The sequence below is a fragment of the Boleophthalmus pectinirostris genome, unplaced genomic scaffold (genome assembly GCF_026225935.1).
Source record: "Boleophthalmus pectinirostris isolate CB_2022bp ecotype Guang Dong unplaced genomic scaffold, ASM2622593v1 HiC_scaffold_18, whole genome shotgun sequence".
NCBI lineage: Eukaryota > Metazoa > Chordata > Actinopteri > Gobiiformes > Gobiidae > Boleophthalmus > Boleophthalmus pectinirostris.
In genome coordinates, this window is record NW_026571133.1 from 24522533 (window position 1) to 24539952 (window position 17420).

General features: G+C 36.3%; 2 protein-coding genes across 3 annotated transcripts; both read left to right on the plus strand.

Annotated features, from left to right (window-relative positions):
- Positions 1-401: 401 nt before the first annotated feature.
- dtwd2 (DTW domain containing 2) lies at positions 402-3382 on the plus strand. Its single transcript, XM_020921920.2, has 6 exons — positions 402-629; positions 899-989; positions 1097-1191; positions 1267-1459; positions 2573-2701; positions 2803-3382. Exons 1-6 carry the CDS (start codon positions 463-465, stop codon positions 2980-2982), a joined length of 855 nt encoding a protein of 284 aa, XP_020777579.1. The 5' UTR covers positions 402-462; the 3' UTR covers positions 2983-3382.
- Positions 3383-3550: 168 nt separating this feature from the next.
- Positions 3551-8631, plus strand: LOC110157559 (cytotoxic granule associated RNA binding protein TIA1-like). Of its 2 annotated transcripts, none has more exons than XM_055153710.1 (12): positions 3551-3679; positions 4483-4579; positions 5118-5216; positions 6532-6586; positions 6656-6743; positions 6816-6891; positions 6979-7084; positions 7192-7290; positions 7368-7452; positions 7533-7709; positions 8274-8408; positions 8493-8631. In XM_055153710.1, the coding sequence occupies exons 1-12, from the start codon at positions 3654-3656 to the stop codon at positions 8629-8631; spliced, it is 1182 nt and encodes a 393-aa protein (XP_055009685.1). In that variant the 5' UTR covers positions 3551-3653. The 2 variants fall into 2 exon arrangements, with proteins under 2 accessions (XP_055009685.1, XP_020777569.1); XM_020921910.2 differs by having other exon boundaries at positions 7533-7671; positions 8263-8408.
- Positions 8632-17420: the final 8789 nt, after the last annotated feature.

The window sequence follows — 17420 nt, forward strand, 5'->3', positions numbered from 1 at the left end:
TATATTTTAATACTTAAACGGTAAATTCACACATATTGAATGCGATCATTTTCATTAGGCCTAGTGACTTAGATCTTAAAATATCACAAGTTTCAACATAGATTTATTTTAGCCTCTCCGTCTGTATAATATTGACCTGCCTATATCATTGGAATGTCATGATGTTATCTGCACCCTAAAAGTGAGTAAAGCATTCAAGATCCACTTTTTTCGATGTTAATGCTTTTTCACTCACCTTTTTGTTATGCGAATGTTTTTCACTCAATGATTTAGCAAAACCAGTCTGTGAACATGTCTATGACTGAATGTGAACGGTGTGAAACGGTGTAAGCCGGTCTGTCCCATACGGTCTGTCCCACGTCCTCTGGCTCTGGCTGTCGGCTTTGAGGACGTCAGGTGGTGGGGGTGCGTTTTTGAACACTCGGAAAAAGGAGCATTTAGGTAGCAGTAGCGCACACAACAATGGACAACGGTCCTTTTTGTACGTCAAGCAATTTTAGTGAAACAGAGAAAAGACTATGTGATAATTCTTCAGTCGAGGTAGAAAATGGGCTAGAAGACGCTTTTGGCGAACTGACTGTCCTTCCTGTAGAAACCGAAGACAGAAGACCAACGTGCTTACGGTGCCGGTGAGAGCTGTAAGCTAATGCTAGCTAGTTGGACTCTTTATTATTACCCTATATAAAAACGGTTTTTGTCCGTTTTAGCTAATAAAATAAAGGATTTTAAAAGACGCAGAATTCTAATTGATTAATGTTAAATTATAAACTACGTTGCATTCCCGAATGAACAATCGTGTTAAATTGCTTAATGTTGTCATGGTGTCGTGTAAATCGCTTACTCAACTTCTTTCATTGTAACTTTGAGATTTGTTTTGTCTATCTTTTCCTCCCTGTAGCCGTCCTGAGAAGGTTTGTCTCTGTCCCTTTCTTCCACACCAACCCCTTGATGTGTCCACGTGTTTATATATTGTGCAGCACCCAAATGAAGTAAGTGTAACATACACACATGCATTAAAAGTGTTATTTGCATGATTTGTGGACGTTTGAGAAATGAGTTAGTCTGCTACAATAGTAATACCACTGTCCTAAAACAGGAAAGCAGAGTTCTTCGCACTGTGCCTCTTCTTGCTGCATGTTTGCCTCAGGATAAATGTAATGTGATTGTAGGAAGAAGATTCAGTGAGGAAAGGTAAGTGCTGATCAACTGTCAACTTATAATAAAATTATTTACTGGCAGGTTCATGATCTTTACTAATATCTTTAGATATCCAGATTTGGCTGCAGTTTGTGAAGACAACAAAACACTAATCCTGTACCCGGGACCAAACGCTCAGAACCTGGAGGAACTTGATGAAGAGAAACTTAATACACAACATAATGTTATTCTCATTGATGGTACTTGGAGCCAGGCCAAAAACATGTTCCTCAAAAATCCTATGTTCCATTTGCCCAAACAGGTAAATGATGAGAAACAAAAGGTTTTTTTTCATTATATGGACTTTTTTTTTTTTTTTTCAAATTGACTTTTTATTGAAAAAAGCAGATTACACATTGCAGTGTGTAGAATGAAATAACACATTCCTGCTTTTGCTTTTTTTTTTTTTAACATATACAAACTCAAAACAGGTTGGGAAGCCAGGCAACCTCTTTCACAAATTAACAAAACATTGCAAATATGAAGTAGTTTTTATATGAAGCACAATATCAATCTCAGTTGTTGGTCACTCAGGTTTAAGCCACTTACTTTTTATTGCCTTTTTATTTACAGCCAATAGCATGTGGAGTAATCTCTAGTTTGTGCTGTTAAAGCCATCTAGTACTAGATTACCAAGATACAAGGCATCAAATGACAGGGGGAAAACAAATTAAAAAACATTTTGCAGGTGTTGATGAATCTCTGACCAATATTCTTGGATGCTTCCACATTCCCAAAAAATATGGAAATGATTAGCATCATCATTGCCATCAGTCTGCACCAGGGCAGCTGTGGCTACAGTAGTAGCTTACCACCACCAAGTGTGGAGTGAATGAATAATGAACTGTAAAGTGCTTTGGGTATCTTGAAAGGCGCTATATAAATGCAGTGATTACTTAATTAATAAACTTAATAATTGCCACATCTCCAACAGGCATCGCCTATTCCCTGCTATCTCTTCTGTACTGTTGTAATGAAAAATGTCATTAGGTTTTTCCAAAAGAAATCACGCCAGATATTTGACCCTGTTGAGATCAGCTGTATTTGACATATGTGCTCCTAATTGTCTTCCGTCATTATAAACTTTCCCTCTCTTTCCCACTTCTCTTTCACATAATATGTGTTCTCCCCCTTACCCAAAAGGATGCCATTATACAATTTTGAAATAATTTTTGTGGGAGATAATGATTTTATTAGTGACATAAATGTTTGTAAGAAACCCTGGTCAGCTGAGGGAATTAGAATTTTTTTGATTGAAATAGTGCCTTGTTTGCAGGTAAATAAAGAAATCTTCAGAGCCCAACCCATGCTTTTGTTTTAAAGTGTCAAAAGTTTGGTATATGGACTTTTTATGTATTTATCATTTGCATTACAGATACAGCTCAACAGAGTCCTCTCAAGTCAATACGTTATTCGGACTCAGCCTTCTAATATTTGTCTCTCTACACTGGAATGTGCTGCTGTCACTTTGTCTATCCTTGAACAGAATGATAATATTCAAGAGGTGAATAGGTTTCTTATTAAATTATTATGAAAAAGATTGCATGCAAATATAGTTATTGCAAATAAGATGCACATGGTAACCTTGTAATTTTGACTCACCAGGTCCTGTTGAGGCCATTAAGAGCCCTGTGTTCTTTTCAGTTGCAACATGGTGCACAGATTCATCACAGTAAGGAACATCTTCTTAAGACTGGCATGTATGACAAACCTATGCCTAAGAACAAACGCAAGATAAAAAGGATGGAAAAACTTGTCAGTGATCGGCATATTTGTCCCAGATGACACAAGAGTGAAGAATGCCATACTCATCTAATTAATATATTTTCAAGTTGTTTTTTTGTTGTTTTTTTGTTGTTGTTTTTTTCCTTTTATTGTTTTATTTTCATTTTTACAGAAACCAGATTGATAAACACATACCCATTAAGGCTGTATGTGTATCAGGTTTTATATTTATTATAATTAACAGTGCCTTTTATGGGTTGTCCTATCACCAAAGAAATACATCTGAGTTCTTCAGTATCCAACACATGCGTAGGCCAGGGTTCACCTCAGCTGTGTTGTATAGTCATGTATGTATGATGCACATGGGGGCTGGTTCAGTGTGGACGGTTTAAATGTTAAAATATTTCTCACGTGTCTACCTTGGTTTCTTACGTAAAATAAACATTTTGAATCAAATGCATTTTCTGTTGTGCTTCATGATTTTGCTTTCTCCACTCATAACGTATTTTCCACGTTTTCGCTTTTTCCTATCCTCCTATTCCGTCCTCAATTGCGCGTGCGTGTTTCGTTGCGCGTCTCCCACCATCTCTGTGGGCTACCCCATTGTCCAGTCTGGAGCTAACAGCGGCGCTAAATTACTTCATATTGAAGATACAGTATTTTCATGTTTAGAGGCAGAGTCTGCAAAAGTGGGGACTTTATCTGAATTCTCGACGAGTAAGTGAACCACAATGGACGACGACCAGCCCAAAACACTGTAAGTCTGCATTTCATGTAGCTTAGCCTTGTATTCATCACGGCGAGTTACCCGGTATCTTAAAATCCAGACAGCATCTTCAATAAATTTAGTGCGACACTTAAATACAAATACAGTTTTGTAGACTGCTTTCAGATTTGTTTAATGTTAATGTTAACGATCATTAACTACAATTGTCCATATATGCAGCTAAAAGTAATAGTACTCTGATTGTTATAGTTTGCAGGCCAGATGCAGAAATTTAAATGTATGACAAAAACATTAGATGGTAAAGCGTACATAAGACAAAACGACTGCCCTTTTATTATAGTGTAATAATTACAGTGCGTACACTCAGTTCTAATGCAAGCTGCATCAGAACAGAGTTTATGTGGTTGTCTCCGTATGATGCATACTCAAATTTACCAACTTTTTTAGTACGTTGTGAAATTAATATTTGTTTTCTTTTGTTTGTTTGTTTAGTTAAAACCTATAATATCGTATGGTTGAGATGAGCGGTTTGTGGAGAAATTGTAATACAGTTCTCTTTTTTTACAAGTTATGCCTTAAATTTCAGAGTAATCAAATTTATCAAAATCTGTCAGATCTTTTATAATTCACTTGATCTGCTCAAAATTATGCAGGGATCGAATATTTCAGTCAACTTCTTCATCATCAATGTAAAAAAAAGAGGGACCCCTAGTGGATTTTCGTGGTATAGTTGTATCAAAGTAAAGAATAGCAATAACCGCTTTCTCCCCCTGTTAAGTACTATAGAAAAGTATGAAAAAATAATTTATTTGTGTGTGTGTATGTTTTTTTAGGTATGTTGGGAATCTGTCCCGTGATGTCACTGAAGCCCTAATCTTGGAGCTGTTTGGTCAAATTGGACCTTGCAAGAGCTGCAAAATGATTGTAGATGTAAGATCAGAGTATACGTCAGCATTCAAGTTTGACTTAGACTTACTGTAACCTTTGTCGTGGGAGGTCAACTACTGACTTGTCACCATGGTGATGATATTGCTTTGTTTATTTTGATTGCTTAATATGTTTGAGGCTTAGGTGTTTAGAAAATTTCTGTATTCATCCACCTTCTATTGCTGCCCACTGCTCTGTACTTATCATAATAATTAAAAAATTCAAAACTCTGGGTCAGATATTAGTGTTGAAACAGGTCATGTAGCCAACCCTTTTTCAATAAAAACACGTAAATGATAATCTTATGCATGCAATAGTGAAATGCCACTGCAAAGAGCTGAGGCCTATCATTACTCTCAGGAAATCAAAGGACTGGTTTCTGTTAAGTTGATTTAGATCAATATTGTGGTATAATAAAATGTTTGTTTAATACTAAATACATAAAAGTTTTAAGTAATTAATTAAGTTACTGCTATTTGTGTTCATGTAACACAAGCAATAACTATAATTCTAACTGCATTTTTTTCCTTGTCCATTACAGACTGCTGGACATGATCCATACTGCTTTGTGGAGTTTTATGAGCATAGGCATGCCACTGCCACAATTGCAGCTATGAACGGTCGGAAAATATTGGGTAAGGTAAGATACCTTAATAAAAGGCAGAAGAGTGAGAGCAAAAAAACTAAACAAAAATAGTCGTGTTTTTGTATCAGTGTCTGACTGTGCTGTCCAATGCTTAGTTAGAGTGTTCAGAACCTGGCAACAGTTTTTAAATGAAAATTGTGATTCAAATAGATTTAGGTCAAGTACACATAATATTTCTATAAATATTATGTGTACTTGTGTTAAAGTTACACTTCTGTGAATAAGATTTTTCTTTATTTTTTTTGGGTGCTCCGTACATCAGATTTATTTCTCCTCCACTGATTAGTCTATAGGCTGCATACCCTGCAACAGAAATATACATTTTGATAGATATTTACCATTTGATTGGGGTATCACCAGAGTGTATTGTTGCCAATGTTGCATTTTAATAGTTTTAAGTTTTTACAAATATACTATTACATACTATTATACTATTACATGATACAAAATTATTCACTCGTTATGTGATCACTATTATACAATTAATGTATAAATGTTTTGTGATTAGACTTGTTGTTAGAGAGTTGGAGTAGAGAAGTATGACAAAACAATTTGAAAAGAAAACAGTATTTATTTTGAAACGTGTTGACTACCTATTATGTATTTGAATAAAAAACATTATTCATACATTTCTATCTAATAAAAATGTGTTGCATATACAGTGTATAGTTCAGTTACATAGTGAAAATAGACAAATGTGGTGTGTTGCTTGATACCAATGCCCCTTTGAATCACAGAAACACTAGTCCTTACATTTAAACTAATTCTGTTCAAATAATAATTGTCTCTATAAATGTCTCACTTGTATCTACATCTCACAAAGTGGTTGATTGCATTGTGGCTCCTCTTTGCATTATCTGTTTAGTTATTATTTTTTTTATATACAATATCAATTCCTAAGCACAGTTTCACAGCAGTCCATTCTGTTGAAAATATTTTATCCTCAACAGGTATTGAAGGACCATTTGAGGAGTATAACAAGTTCGTAAAAATCACTTTTTGTAAGTCCCTTATTATTTGGACCTTACCTCCTACAGTTTTACTCCAATTCCTATTGGTGTGACATAGAAAATCTCCTGATTACAAGGGTATTTCTTTTCTGTCCACTCTGTTTTGTCTTTTGTGTTAGAATGGTTTTAAATGTGTGAAAAGGCAATGGCTGTTTTAGCTGTGGAAAATATGAATGAAAATCACTTACAAAGACTGAAAACCTATGGCAAACTGGTGCGATCAAATATTGTCTCAATTTACAACCTACATTGACTGAACCATTCCCTTCCCTTTGGTTTCCCCAATCAATTTTTTGCAGGAAGTCAAAGTTAACTGGGCTACTACACCAACAAATCAAAAGAAAGACACAACCAGTAAGTTTAGTTATGAATATTTGTAAATTGTGAATCTGATAGACTATTAATTATTATTTTTATTTATAGATCATTTTCATGTTTTTGTTGGCGATTTAAGTCCAGAGATAACAACAGAGGACATCAAAACAGCCTTTGCTCCATTTGGGAAAATATCGTAAGTTAAGATGAAATCCACAAATGCTAAGTGAAAGGGATCTAATTCTCTTGAGTTGTATGTTTCCTTCAGAGATTGTAGGGTTGTCAAAGATATGGCTACTGGAAAATCCAAAGGCTATGGCTTTGTTTCATTCTTCAATAAATGGGTAACTGGAGTTTTATATATTTTATTATTTTATTTTTTATTATTATATATCTATTATTTTATACTATATATTTTATGGCCCTATTAGGATGCCGAAAATGCCATTCAGCAGATGGGAGGGCAGTGGCTGGGAGGAAGACAGATCAGGACTAATTGGGCCACAAGAAAACCTGCTTCCAAAACTACAAATGAAAGTATGTTTTAGCAATGTATTACTCCTAATTTAAACCCTGACATGTTTGTAAAAATTTGAGAAGTGGTACATTACTAAAAAAAATATGCATTTTTCATATAACCAAAGCGACCAATGCCAAGCAGCTATCATTTGACGAGGTGGTCAACCAGTCCAGCCACAGCAACTGCACAGTCTACTGTGGAGGTATCACATCTGGTCTCTCTGGTACGTAACATGTTTTTAAGCTGTAAATGCCAGGCAGCACATCCTGCAGTTATAAGTCTATTTCCCCCTTTTTTTAGAACAAATAATGAGACAGACTTTCTCACCGTTTGGCCCTATAATGGAAGTCCGTGTTTTTCCTGACAAAGGCTACTCATTTGTTCGGTAAGCTCCTTCACATTTAGTCTACAAGGAATATATTTATAATTTACTTGTTCAATGTATTTTTTTTATTTTAAATGCAGATTTAACTCTCATGATGCAGCTGCTCATGCCATTGTTTCAGTAAATGGTACGTCCATTGAGGGATATGTTGTCAAATGTTACTGGGGGAAGGAGGCAATAGACTTGGTCTCCCCTGTACAGCAGATACAGATGCCACAGGTATGCATTATGCTTCATGCATGTGAGTTAGTTGGATTGTGAGATTGTAAAGATGAGATACAGTTATGTTTCACAGTGGTAGAGCGTTCATCCACAAGCGGCAATGGTTTAAACATAGCTTCCCCTACTGTTGTGTTCTTGGACACATTGCCCATTTGTAAATGGTGGAAGTATTAGCCTTATCCAGGCTATAATTCTTTATTTGAAAGCATCAGATCAGATTCAAATCAGATTTCCTTATCTGTTTTAGTTGAAGTGCATATGACAGGTTTTTGTAATTATTATTTGGTTTGATGGTATAGTACTTGCGGTAAAGATCATCATCAAACTATGATAGTTTTACATCAGTTATGTGGCAAAATTATGTGGAAAAATAGTGAGAAAGTTCTAAAACACAATACCTATGACATCAAAACTGCACAAGGAAGGCCTTTTTGACAGTTTAAACCATGTCTAACCAGGAAGTAAAATTATAAACCAAAGTTTTAGAACTAGAAAAAACTAGGCAAGATTTTCAGTAAAAAATATAATTATAAATATAATGATGTTAATGTGATGTCTGTTTCATCATATATTTTTGCATGCCAACAGAACACTCTGAGCTTCGCAGCACAGCCCTATGGTCAGTGGAGTCAGTGGTATGGTAACACACAGCAGATTGGTCAATATGTTCCCAATGGCTGGCAAATGCCAAGCTTTGGAGTCTATGGGCAGTCTTGGGATCAACAGGGCTATAAGTATGCAGAACAATTGTGCATGTGTTGTTAATGCCTTATTTTCACCCGTTTATTTATATCTTTTTTGTCTATTTTATGTTCCAGTCACTTACAAGTTGGCGCGAGTTGGGCTGGTGTAGCGACTCTGAGCAATGGTGACTTGGTGGACACAGCACAGGGGGTTAATGGGATGGTGCTAACCAGCCAGTCAGGCATGGGGACAGCTGGTTTTCATACCCACTGAACTCTGGCAAGACGAGCCCTTCACCCAAGTCTTTGGGGCCACAAGGAAGACTCCGTACTACAAAAATGCCCTTTCATGAGGAGGGTTTTTCTCAACCGTATTGGCCTTTAGCTTCACCCATAGCTCACCTATGCACTCAGAACATTTAAAGGCCACTATCTTTCTTTAGTGCTGAATTATTGTCTTGGCTATTTTTCGAATGGCCAAACAATGGTCCCAAATTAATGAAATAAAACTTATAGTGTGAATATTCATTTTGCTCCTCTTCAGGCTAAAGATCAAACAAGATCAGAATTTGAAACCAATGAATAATGGGAATAATGGGCATGGTCATAGCTTATTCCTTGGAAACAGTTTAAGAGAGTACCTCATTAAGATGTTTTCCTCCGGATACTCTACTTATCACAGAACATTTTTCCGCTGCAGACCAGTGTTAGTAACTTACAGGAAAGTACTACCAGAGGGTCATTTGTTTATAATTTAGTAACAGACCTGTTGAGACTTTAACCAATCAAGTCCTGACTGCTGTCTGTTACATCTCTCTCTCAACCTACGGACTTGAAACCCTGCACATGAAATGAGACATTCAAGTTCATTGCTTTCTTCTGATTCAAAATGAATTATTCTATGTTTTCCAATCCAGAAAATATTGTAATTACTGTTCATTTTCTTTGAAGGAACTTCAGAATGTTTACCTTGTCAAGGAATTTTTAGTTTGTGCTTTATTTTGGTACTCTTTCATGAAATTGTTGCCATTACACCATTATACTTGAATTATGTCACACCAGAGGACTGCTTGTTTATAAATCTTCAGGTGGCTGTCTATGTCAGCTTTATTTTTTATTTGATGAAATGAACTAGTTGCAGGGATTACTGCCACGTTTACCTAACTCAAAGGCAGACAAATGTTGCACAATGATTTAAGGTAATTATTTTGTAAACTCTGAAATCCTTGTAGTTTATATTTTTGCCTTTCCCACTGCTTTCAAACAAATAGCGAATACATTCAAATATAATGTCTTTGCATAAGTCCAAGTCAAGTGCTAATCATGTACAGTAGAAACATGGCAATGTGTAGTTCTCCCAGAAGTTTGAGGCACACACAACATTGCTATGCAGTGCGAAACTGTCAAGTCGCCTTGTTTTAAGTTAATAACAGTAGGTCAGACTATTGTTTTTTTATTTGAAAACATAAAATGTGATTTTTGCACTGTTAAACCATATTTGCCTTTTTAAAAATTTTATTTTATTTTTTTGTTAGTGGACAAGTCATTTACATTGGGAGCACAATTTCTCAAGAAAAATAAAACATTTGCGTTCAAACAAATTCATTCATTATACATTACTTGACATGCTTGTCATTCAGACAAGTAGAATGTACAATATACATATGCTCCAAATTGTGTTTAAGGGTTTTTTTGTTTTGTTTTTTTGTTTAATATAGCAACACAAGATTCAATAAATACACACACACACAAAAGGGCAAGAGGAAACAAATTTTTAAAACCTTGTCCCCTCTCCTTTCTGTTAGACAAACAATTCACACAAAGTCAGGTCTCAAAAGCTATATACTGGATGCATGCGTTCTGCCAAAACCTGTAAAATGTTTCCTTTTTTAGTCTCTTAAATCTTTCCATCAAAAATATTTAAACAGTACTGTACAACTCTTCCATACTGGTATATCAGTTTGAAGCCATTTTCTTGTCTGTCTTTTCTTGTCTTTTTTAAAAAAATATATATATTTATTTTTATTATTATTATAATTTTTGCTGATAATAAAATAATCCTTAATAAGTATTTGTTTGCTACTGTATTGACATTTGTAATCTCCTGGCATAAGTACATATATAGAAAATCAAAGGGAATTTCATTCATTTGAGTTACCATTCCTGATTATTCTCTTCTCTTTGAGTTTTCTGATAATGAAAGCCCAACCTCTGATGCCTGGCCCCAGTATAGGTCAGAGCTGCTGTAATACAAAGATACAGCAGAAGGAGCATGGGCCTTCCTCCACAAGCTGGAAAGGCGACTTTGAGGAGCATGTGCAAATGCCCTAAATTTGCCTCTACGGTGGAACCTGTGGACTGAGCTGCAAAAATAAAACCTTTGGGTTTACTCTTCAAAATGCCTTCTCAGAGGACAGGAACAACAAGAAGGGTGTGGTGGTTGTGAAAGTGATCATAGACTGAGGGAAGAGGAGAAACAGAAAGTCAAGAAGTGATGTACACGAATGACACGAGTGGAGGGGTGATGGGCACATAAGTGGAGGGTTACCAAATGTTTTTTTGTTTTTTTTTCTCCAGCTGACAGCAGACACTGCAATACCAACCAGAGATGGCACCACCATTCTATAGACTTAAGTATGGGGAAAAAGTCAAACCAAGAACACATCCAATCACACGTCCAATTCTACACATCCGATCACATTTGATGGACTTTCTGAAAATACAAGGCTGGCACACAGGACAAGCAGCATAATGACCTTTAGCTTGTCCATTAGACAACAAACACTCTGGAGTCAACAGTGACACAGGAAGCACTTCTCATCCCTATCTGCACTTCAGTTTCAGGTCATTGTAGACTATATCCCTTATGACAAGATATAATGTGTACATTGATGATTAATAGCAATTTAATAGTTGCATTTAAGTTTTGGTTTCATAGGAGGGCATAAAGCTTCCTATATAATTTGGAGCACACTACAGCAAGTCCTTTGAAGGAAACTAAAACAATTAAATCTGAGAGACGCAACATAACTTTGACAAATCTCTTCCTTGTGAGTTTAAGATTTTTACAATTTATTTTTCAGAGCGATATTACTCTCTTAACTTTGTTTTATGATAAACCAGGTGGTTGCTGTGTGTGTGTGTGCAGCTTCTCACTGCCTTTCCATTTTTCTTAGACTTAAATCTGTCTTCATTGCTTAAGACTCTATGGACATCTGTCCTGATGGCAATCATTTTAATCCAGTGCTATAAATCCCAATCCAGTGCCACACTGGGCACAGAGTATATAGAAGTTTAAATGTGATGGATTATTTTTTCCCCCAGTCGCTTTGGTGCATTGTCTCAGATCAGATCTTTTTCAAAACTTCAAATGCTTCCTTCAAAACAATTCATTCAGTCAGCAAAGCACAATATAATGATTGTTAATAACTGAGTTTACTCCAAATTCTTGTCTTACTAAGGACACTTGAACAATAAATAATCAGTTTATTTTATTGATAATTGTCAAATTTATTTTGTAATTTTCAGTAAGTGTTCCAAATGTGGATGAATATGTGGTCGATTTGGGTTTCCATGAGTGAAGTGACAACATCACATTTGTCAACAACTTTAAGCAAGACACTTTACCCACATTGCCTAATATGAAAGTGGTGTGTGTGTGTGGTGGGGGTCAGTGGAGGGGGCTAATGGTGCAGCCTCACTTTCATTAGTCTGCCCCTGGGCAGCTGTGGCTACAATAGTATCTTGCCTCCATCGAGTGTGAATAGAAGTAATAATGCTCTGTAAAGCGTCTTTGAATGTCCAGAAAAGTGCTATATTAAGCTGATTTAGTATTATTACTATCACCTGAAGAAGGACGCAAAAGGCATTCGAAACATGTCAAGGCATGTGTAACCAACACACATTAAAAATAACTTTCATCTATAAATAATACTGGAAGACCAAAATGAACCTCTTTAAAGTGATAAGTTCCAACTGAGTTTTTATATCTCAACATACATGGCTTCGCTCATCTTCAGCATCGTCATACAATGTAATTTTATTGAAGACAATTCGCTGACTATTACTATACATTACAGTATAGTTCAAACACACTTTTGTCTTGTATTCATGTGTCATCATGCAATATAAAATAATGCTTAATAAACAATTGCATTGTTTCACAATTGTAAATATGTTTATATTTCTGTAACACCGGTGCATTCTGTATCCAATGAAACATATAGGCCATAGTCATGATCTAACCAGTGTTTTAAAATGAGCAAATCCTAACAAATGAATACAAGTGAAAATATGTTTATTGTGTTAGTTTGACTTGGAAAAAAAAATGAAAAGTCAACCCTATGTATGTACCAGCAGATGGCAGCAGACATCTGTGGTAGAGATAGACCAAAGCATACTGTAAGACAGCTGATCACTAGCACATAGAACAAAAAAGGTAACTTAGCTTCAAGAGCTGCACAAACTCCAAGTAAAATAATATTTGTCTAGGATAGCAAAAGTGCTATGTTATTTTATTATATACTTTAAAATCTAATTAATTCTACAAACTAAGCAGTTTGTTCAATGGTTTCGTAAACAAACAGATAGGGTTTTCTACAGATTTCTACAGATTCTTCCCATTGCTCGTGGGTGTGATGGTTCTGTTCAGATTTAGACCTAAGTTTGATCTCGAGAGTATGAGAGGTACATAACAGTTCAGGCACTGAGTATTTTCTGCATTTCTCAAGGCTAGATCAAACTTGTTGCACAATAGCCTGCCTCCCCTCTATCAGCAACCTGTCTGTCAACAAAAGGCATTCAAACAAAACACAAGCTGCAAAAAGGACTTCATGAATTAGGTCCTATCTTAACTCATTAGCCCAGGGCTGCAGTGAAGGAGGAGCTGTTCAGCTATAATAATCAAGCTAACAGTGTGTCTATATACCCAATAACCTCAGTGTCCTTGTGTCATTTGTAGAGTTAACCAACCAGACAGTATGGGTCCTATTCTAATCAACAGCTCAATCCACCCTTGTTTCCTGCTTGTCAATAACTGTGCTACACTCCACATTGACTTATAAGGAGAGGAAATCAGCTTTGGATGATGGATGAGATGGATGACTTGTATTGTTTGTTTTCTTTGCAAAAGACCCGCAGTTGAGATCCATCAATACAACCATTTTATTCCTGTAATCTGTCTCTGCAGTCATCTGAAGCCATACTAATGAGCACTAGGTCTGCTGTATGTCGCCCATGCATGTGAAAGTTTCCCTCCTTTCTTCGCCTGCCCTCCACGTGAAGGCTTCCTGATTGTTGTGCAGAGTGGAGTCATCAGCAGATCCATCACAGAGCCACTGCCTGAGGTAACATAGACCAATTATGTCCATAAATAATAATGGGAGCATGCACTTGGCATGATGAGTGATGGGCACATCTCACACCTCATTTACATGGTCTTGTTTGGTGGCCATCAGCCAAATCCTTTGGATTCTTTGGAATCTATATTTTATGAAATGCTCAGACTACATTACATGGTAGCAATGCATCCAGCAAAGCCATAATAATAATAATAATAATAATAATAATAATAATAATAATAATAATAATAATAATAATAATAATAATAATAATAATATTGTTTAGGTTGATGGCTGATAAGAGACTAATATACACAAACATCATTTTGTTTGTAGGGCTGAAACTCAGACACGTTGTCATCTTAAATACAGCAATGTTGTCATGATGATGGAGTTTCTTTACTATAGTAGAGACTCAAGCAGAATTTGGCCCTTTTAACCTCATTGTATTTGTTGAGGTTTGTCATTTTGCAAAGTGCCTTCTGAGGTCTGGGGCAGTTGATAGTACAAGGCTGCAGTATGCACACATGTGTCATGGAACTGATAAGGCTGCTTGTTAATGGCGTTAGGCTAGATTTCATTACCCCCTTCAGACTGTTCTCATTAAATAAACATCCTCCTGTCACATCCTTCAGGCAGTGAGGAGAGGACCCACTCACCGTGTCACACTGTGAGTTCAAACACATTGCTTCTATGGAGAGCAAAGAATCAGCAGTATCAAAAGATTTCATTTTCAACCTATAAATAGGCTATACTTATAGTTCATTCACAAAATGCAGACTTTAGTAATCTTAGAAACTATTATATACTTGTATAGATTGTAATTTTTGCCTATTAGCATGTAGTAATAGGCTTCCTTACTATCCATAATTTGACTGTTCACAATAATTTGTAGTTTGGGTTTTTGCCACTTGAGGGCAGTGTATGGAGAAACCTGACTCTTTCCAAACATACATGTGCACATATTCAATGGTGCAGGTGTCTCTACTCCACACATCAGAAGCTAACTTCAGTTCTTGTTCTGTGTAAGGTTGGTGATCATTAAAATACAAAATAGTCGATTGTTATGTCAATGAAAAACATTTTGCGAAGCATCTTTAATTACATTATGTTTAACTAGCGAAAAACCTAACCCAAGACTACACAAGCCAAAGACAGTAGTAGTAGTAGTAGTAGTAGTAGTAGTAGTAGTAGTAGTAGTAGTAGTAGTAGCCCAGTAGTTTTTATGCATGTCCAGTGACAGAATGCAGTTTTATTTACATGCTGTTCTAAAACTGATTTATATTATCACTTACGTACAGTAGGCCCCTCTACAGTAGGCTTATCTACCATTAATCTGTATACATTTATTAACAAAGTGAGTTTATATAGATATATACAATAGACAATATTTTAGATATAGGCCAGACTGAGTGCTGAAGAGCTGTCATTCTCGGCACTGAGCACTGTAAACTTCTGCGCGATCTGGTGTTTCTATTTTTGTAGCATGTTCAGTTACCACTCCACACTTCAGTCCATATCTGACTTTAAGTTTACTCTCTTGGCTTGCATTTCTCCTCCTTGTCCTCCCTCCGCTCCTGCCTCAGTGCTCCAGTCTGACTAATCTGTGCCCTCATCCTCTCTGCATCTATCAGGGTGCTCTCATTGTTTTGACATCTAGTTAATTCCCGGCTCATGATTTATCAAATTCTTATTACCGCTTGCTGAAAGCCTCATTCATTGTCCTGATATATGGTAATGATAGTCCCGATGTGGCTGCCAGGATTGCTACAAACCCTCTACTTTTCCCTTTGTGGCTTAATTTCTTTTGTAAACTGTTTTTCTATAGCATAGTTTTTGTGGTTATCATGGGCTGTCCTTTATTTCAAATGTAAATCAATGATATACACAATTTAGTATAAAGAAATATCAAGGTTTATCTTGTTCCTGCATGTGGAGCTTAAAATGGATATTCAAATGTTCTCCTTAAGTCTAAGATGTCTATGGTCAGACTTGTTTCTGCAGATACCGATCCAGCCTGTTCAAAAATGTATTTTAAAGCAAAATAGAGCCAAATCCAATGTGGCATGTAACTGTTATTTATCCTTCAACTATGAAGCTACACTATATTCTGGACCAGTAAAAAAAAGTCTTATTATTGAAATCCAAATGTACTGTATTTACATAAGCTGGCACCTTTACAGTTTCCAATGTGCTGCACAGAGACACAGAAACAATGAAAGACAGCAATAATAGGCCCAACCAGGATATCGGCTGAACCAGTATCTTTTCCTGATACCTGATCCAGGCAGTCTTTCAGCATAATACTCGATACCAATATGGTCATCTGTATATACTATAAAAGCCCTTCTAGGTACAGACGTTGCTAATTAGCCTTGGCTATAAATGCTATAGTATGTTACATGTCTATACTTGTCCCTATCAAATAAATAAAAGTAATAAATAAATACTTGTTGCTACAACTTATGTCATAGGCTTTAAAATGTCATACCTGTTTTTGGATGATGATAGCCTACTGGTTACAATTATAGGTCTTTTGAGCCAGTCATTGCGGCCATCCCCCTCTTGACTTGAAGAAACCACATCACGCCCATTTAATACCTTTGCACTGGCTCCTTTTCTCTTGTCAAATTGGTTTTAAAATTATTTTATTTGTTTTTAAATGCCATTGCCCATAACCTGCTTGACCCTTATCCTTGCATGCTCACTCAGGTCACGAGCTAAGTACTTGCTAGTGGTCCCAAAATTAAAGAAAAAAACGTAGAGGGGACCGCCGCTACTGCTGCAGATCTAGACAGACTGAGCCACTTTCTGTTTTAAATCAGCTCTTAAAACTCACCTGTTCTCTTTAGTGTTTCATTTTGATTAATATTGACTTTTATAGTGTACAGTGTGTTTATGTGTCTATTTTTATTTTCTTATAATTATTGTTGTGTGCTGCATTTTGGTCAACTATATTTAATAAGTATAATATTACTAATCCTAACCATTCAGTTTGAAATAATTTTACAACTAATACCTTTTAGCCTATCTTGAGTTCTCTGACACATACTGTTCTTTCTGCTCCCTCTGTGGAGACTGGATAAGGACAGACCCTGAGGTAGAGCAGGTCAAGCATTAGCACTACTATCTAATCACTAGTGCCGCTCTCCTCTTCCTCTGCTCCCTCTTCTGCTCTTCTCTGACAAGTCATCTGTCAGCAGGCTGCGGCTCTGGCCTCTCCATTAGAGCCATGGCACCTGAGTATTTCTCTCTCTCATCCAGACACCCCTCATGAACGGGAGATCAATGCTGCCAGCTCCATGCATCATTTGTCACAGCACTGCCCTCTCTGTAATGAGCTCGTCTGGCTCCTGCTCTTCCTCCTTCTCATACCCCTCATCCCTCCTTCAGCTAATGTTTTCACCTGAACCACTTTCTAGTCGGCTATGTTCTTGCTGAAAACCAAAGACCTTTACAGAAGCAGTTGTTGTTTCTTTCTGTTTAAGTCTATTGGTCCTTTCTGACTGGCTAAATACTTCAGATAAGATTTTGTACCTAAATATAACCTGTTAAAATAGAATAGTTATGGTGAATGTTTGCGTTCTATTTCATGTCTCGACAATGTCTTGTATTCTTAGCTTTTGCCATAAAACAAAAAAAATGCTTGGGTGTTACCATGGATATTGGCTTCTCAAATAGATTACTAGGCAGTAGTTTAGGTTCATAGAATATAAATGTGGTG

Bases quoted from the DNA above. Each gene is read 5' to 3' on its own strand.
- LOC110157559 (XM_055153710.1), top strand. From the start codon at position 3,654: ATGGACGACGACCAGCCCAAAACACT. The intron at 7,085-7,191 runs GTATGTTTTAGC...ATATAACCAAAG, and splicing joins TTCCAAAACTACAAATGAAA to CGACCAATGCCAAGCAGCTA. The intron at 7,710-8,273 runs GTGAGATTGTAA...GAACACTCTGAG, and splicing joins GCATGTGAGTTAGTTGGATT to CTTCGCAGCACAGCCCTATG.
- dtwd2 (XM_020921920.2), top strand. From the start codon at position 463: ATGGACAACGGTCCTTTTTGTACGTCAAGCAATTTTAGTGAAACAGAG. The intron at 990-1,096 runs GTAAGTGTAACA...GTCCTAAAACAG, and splicing joins TTGTGCAGCACCCAAATGAA to GAAAGCAGAGTTCTTCGCAC. The intron at 2,702-2,802 runs GTGAATAGGTTT...TTGACTCACCAG, and splicing joins AGAATGATAATATTCAAGAG to GTCCTGTTGAGGCCATTAAG.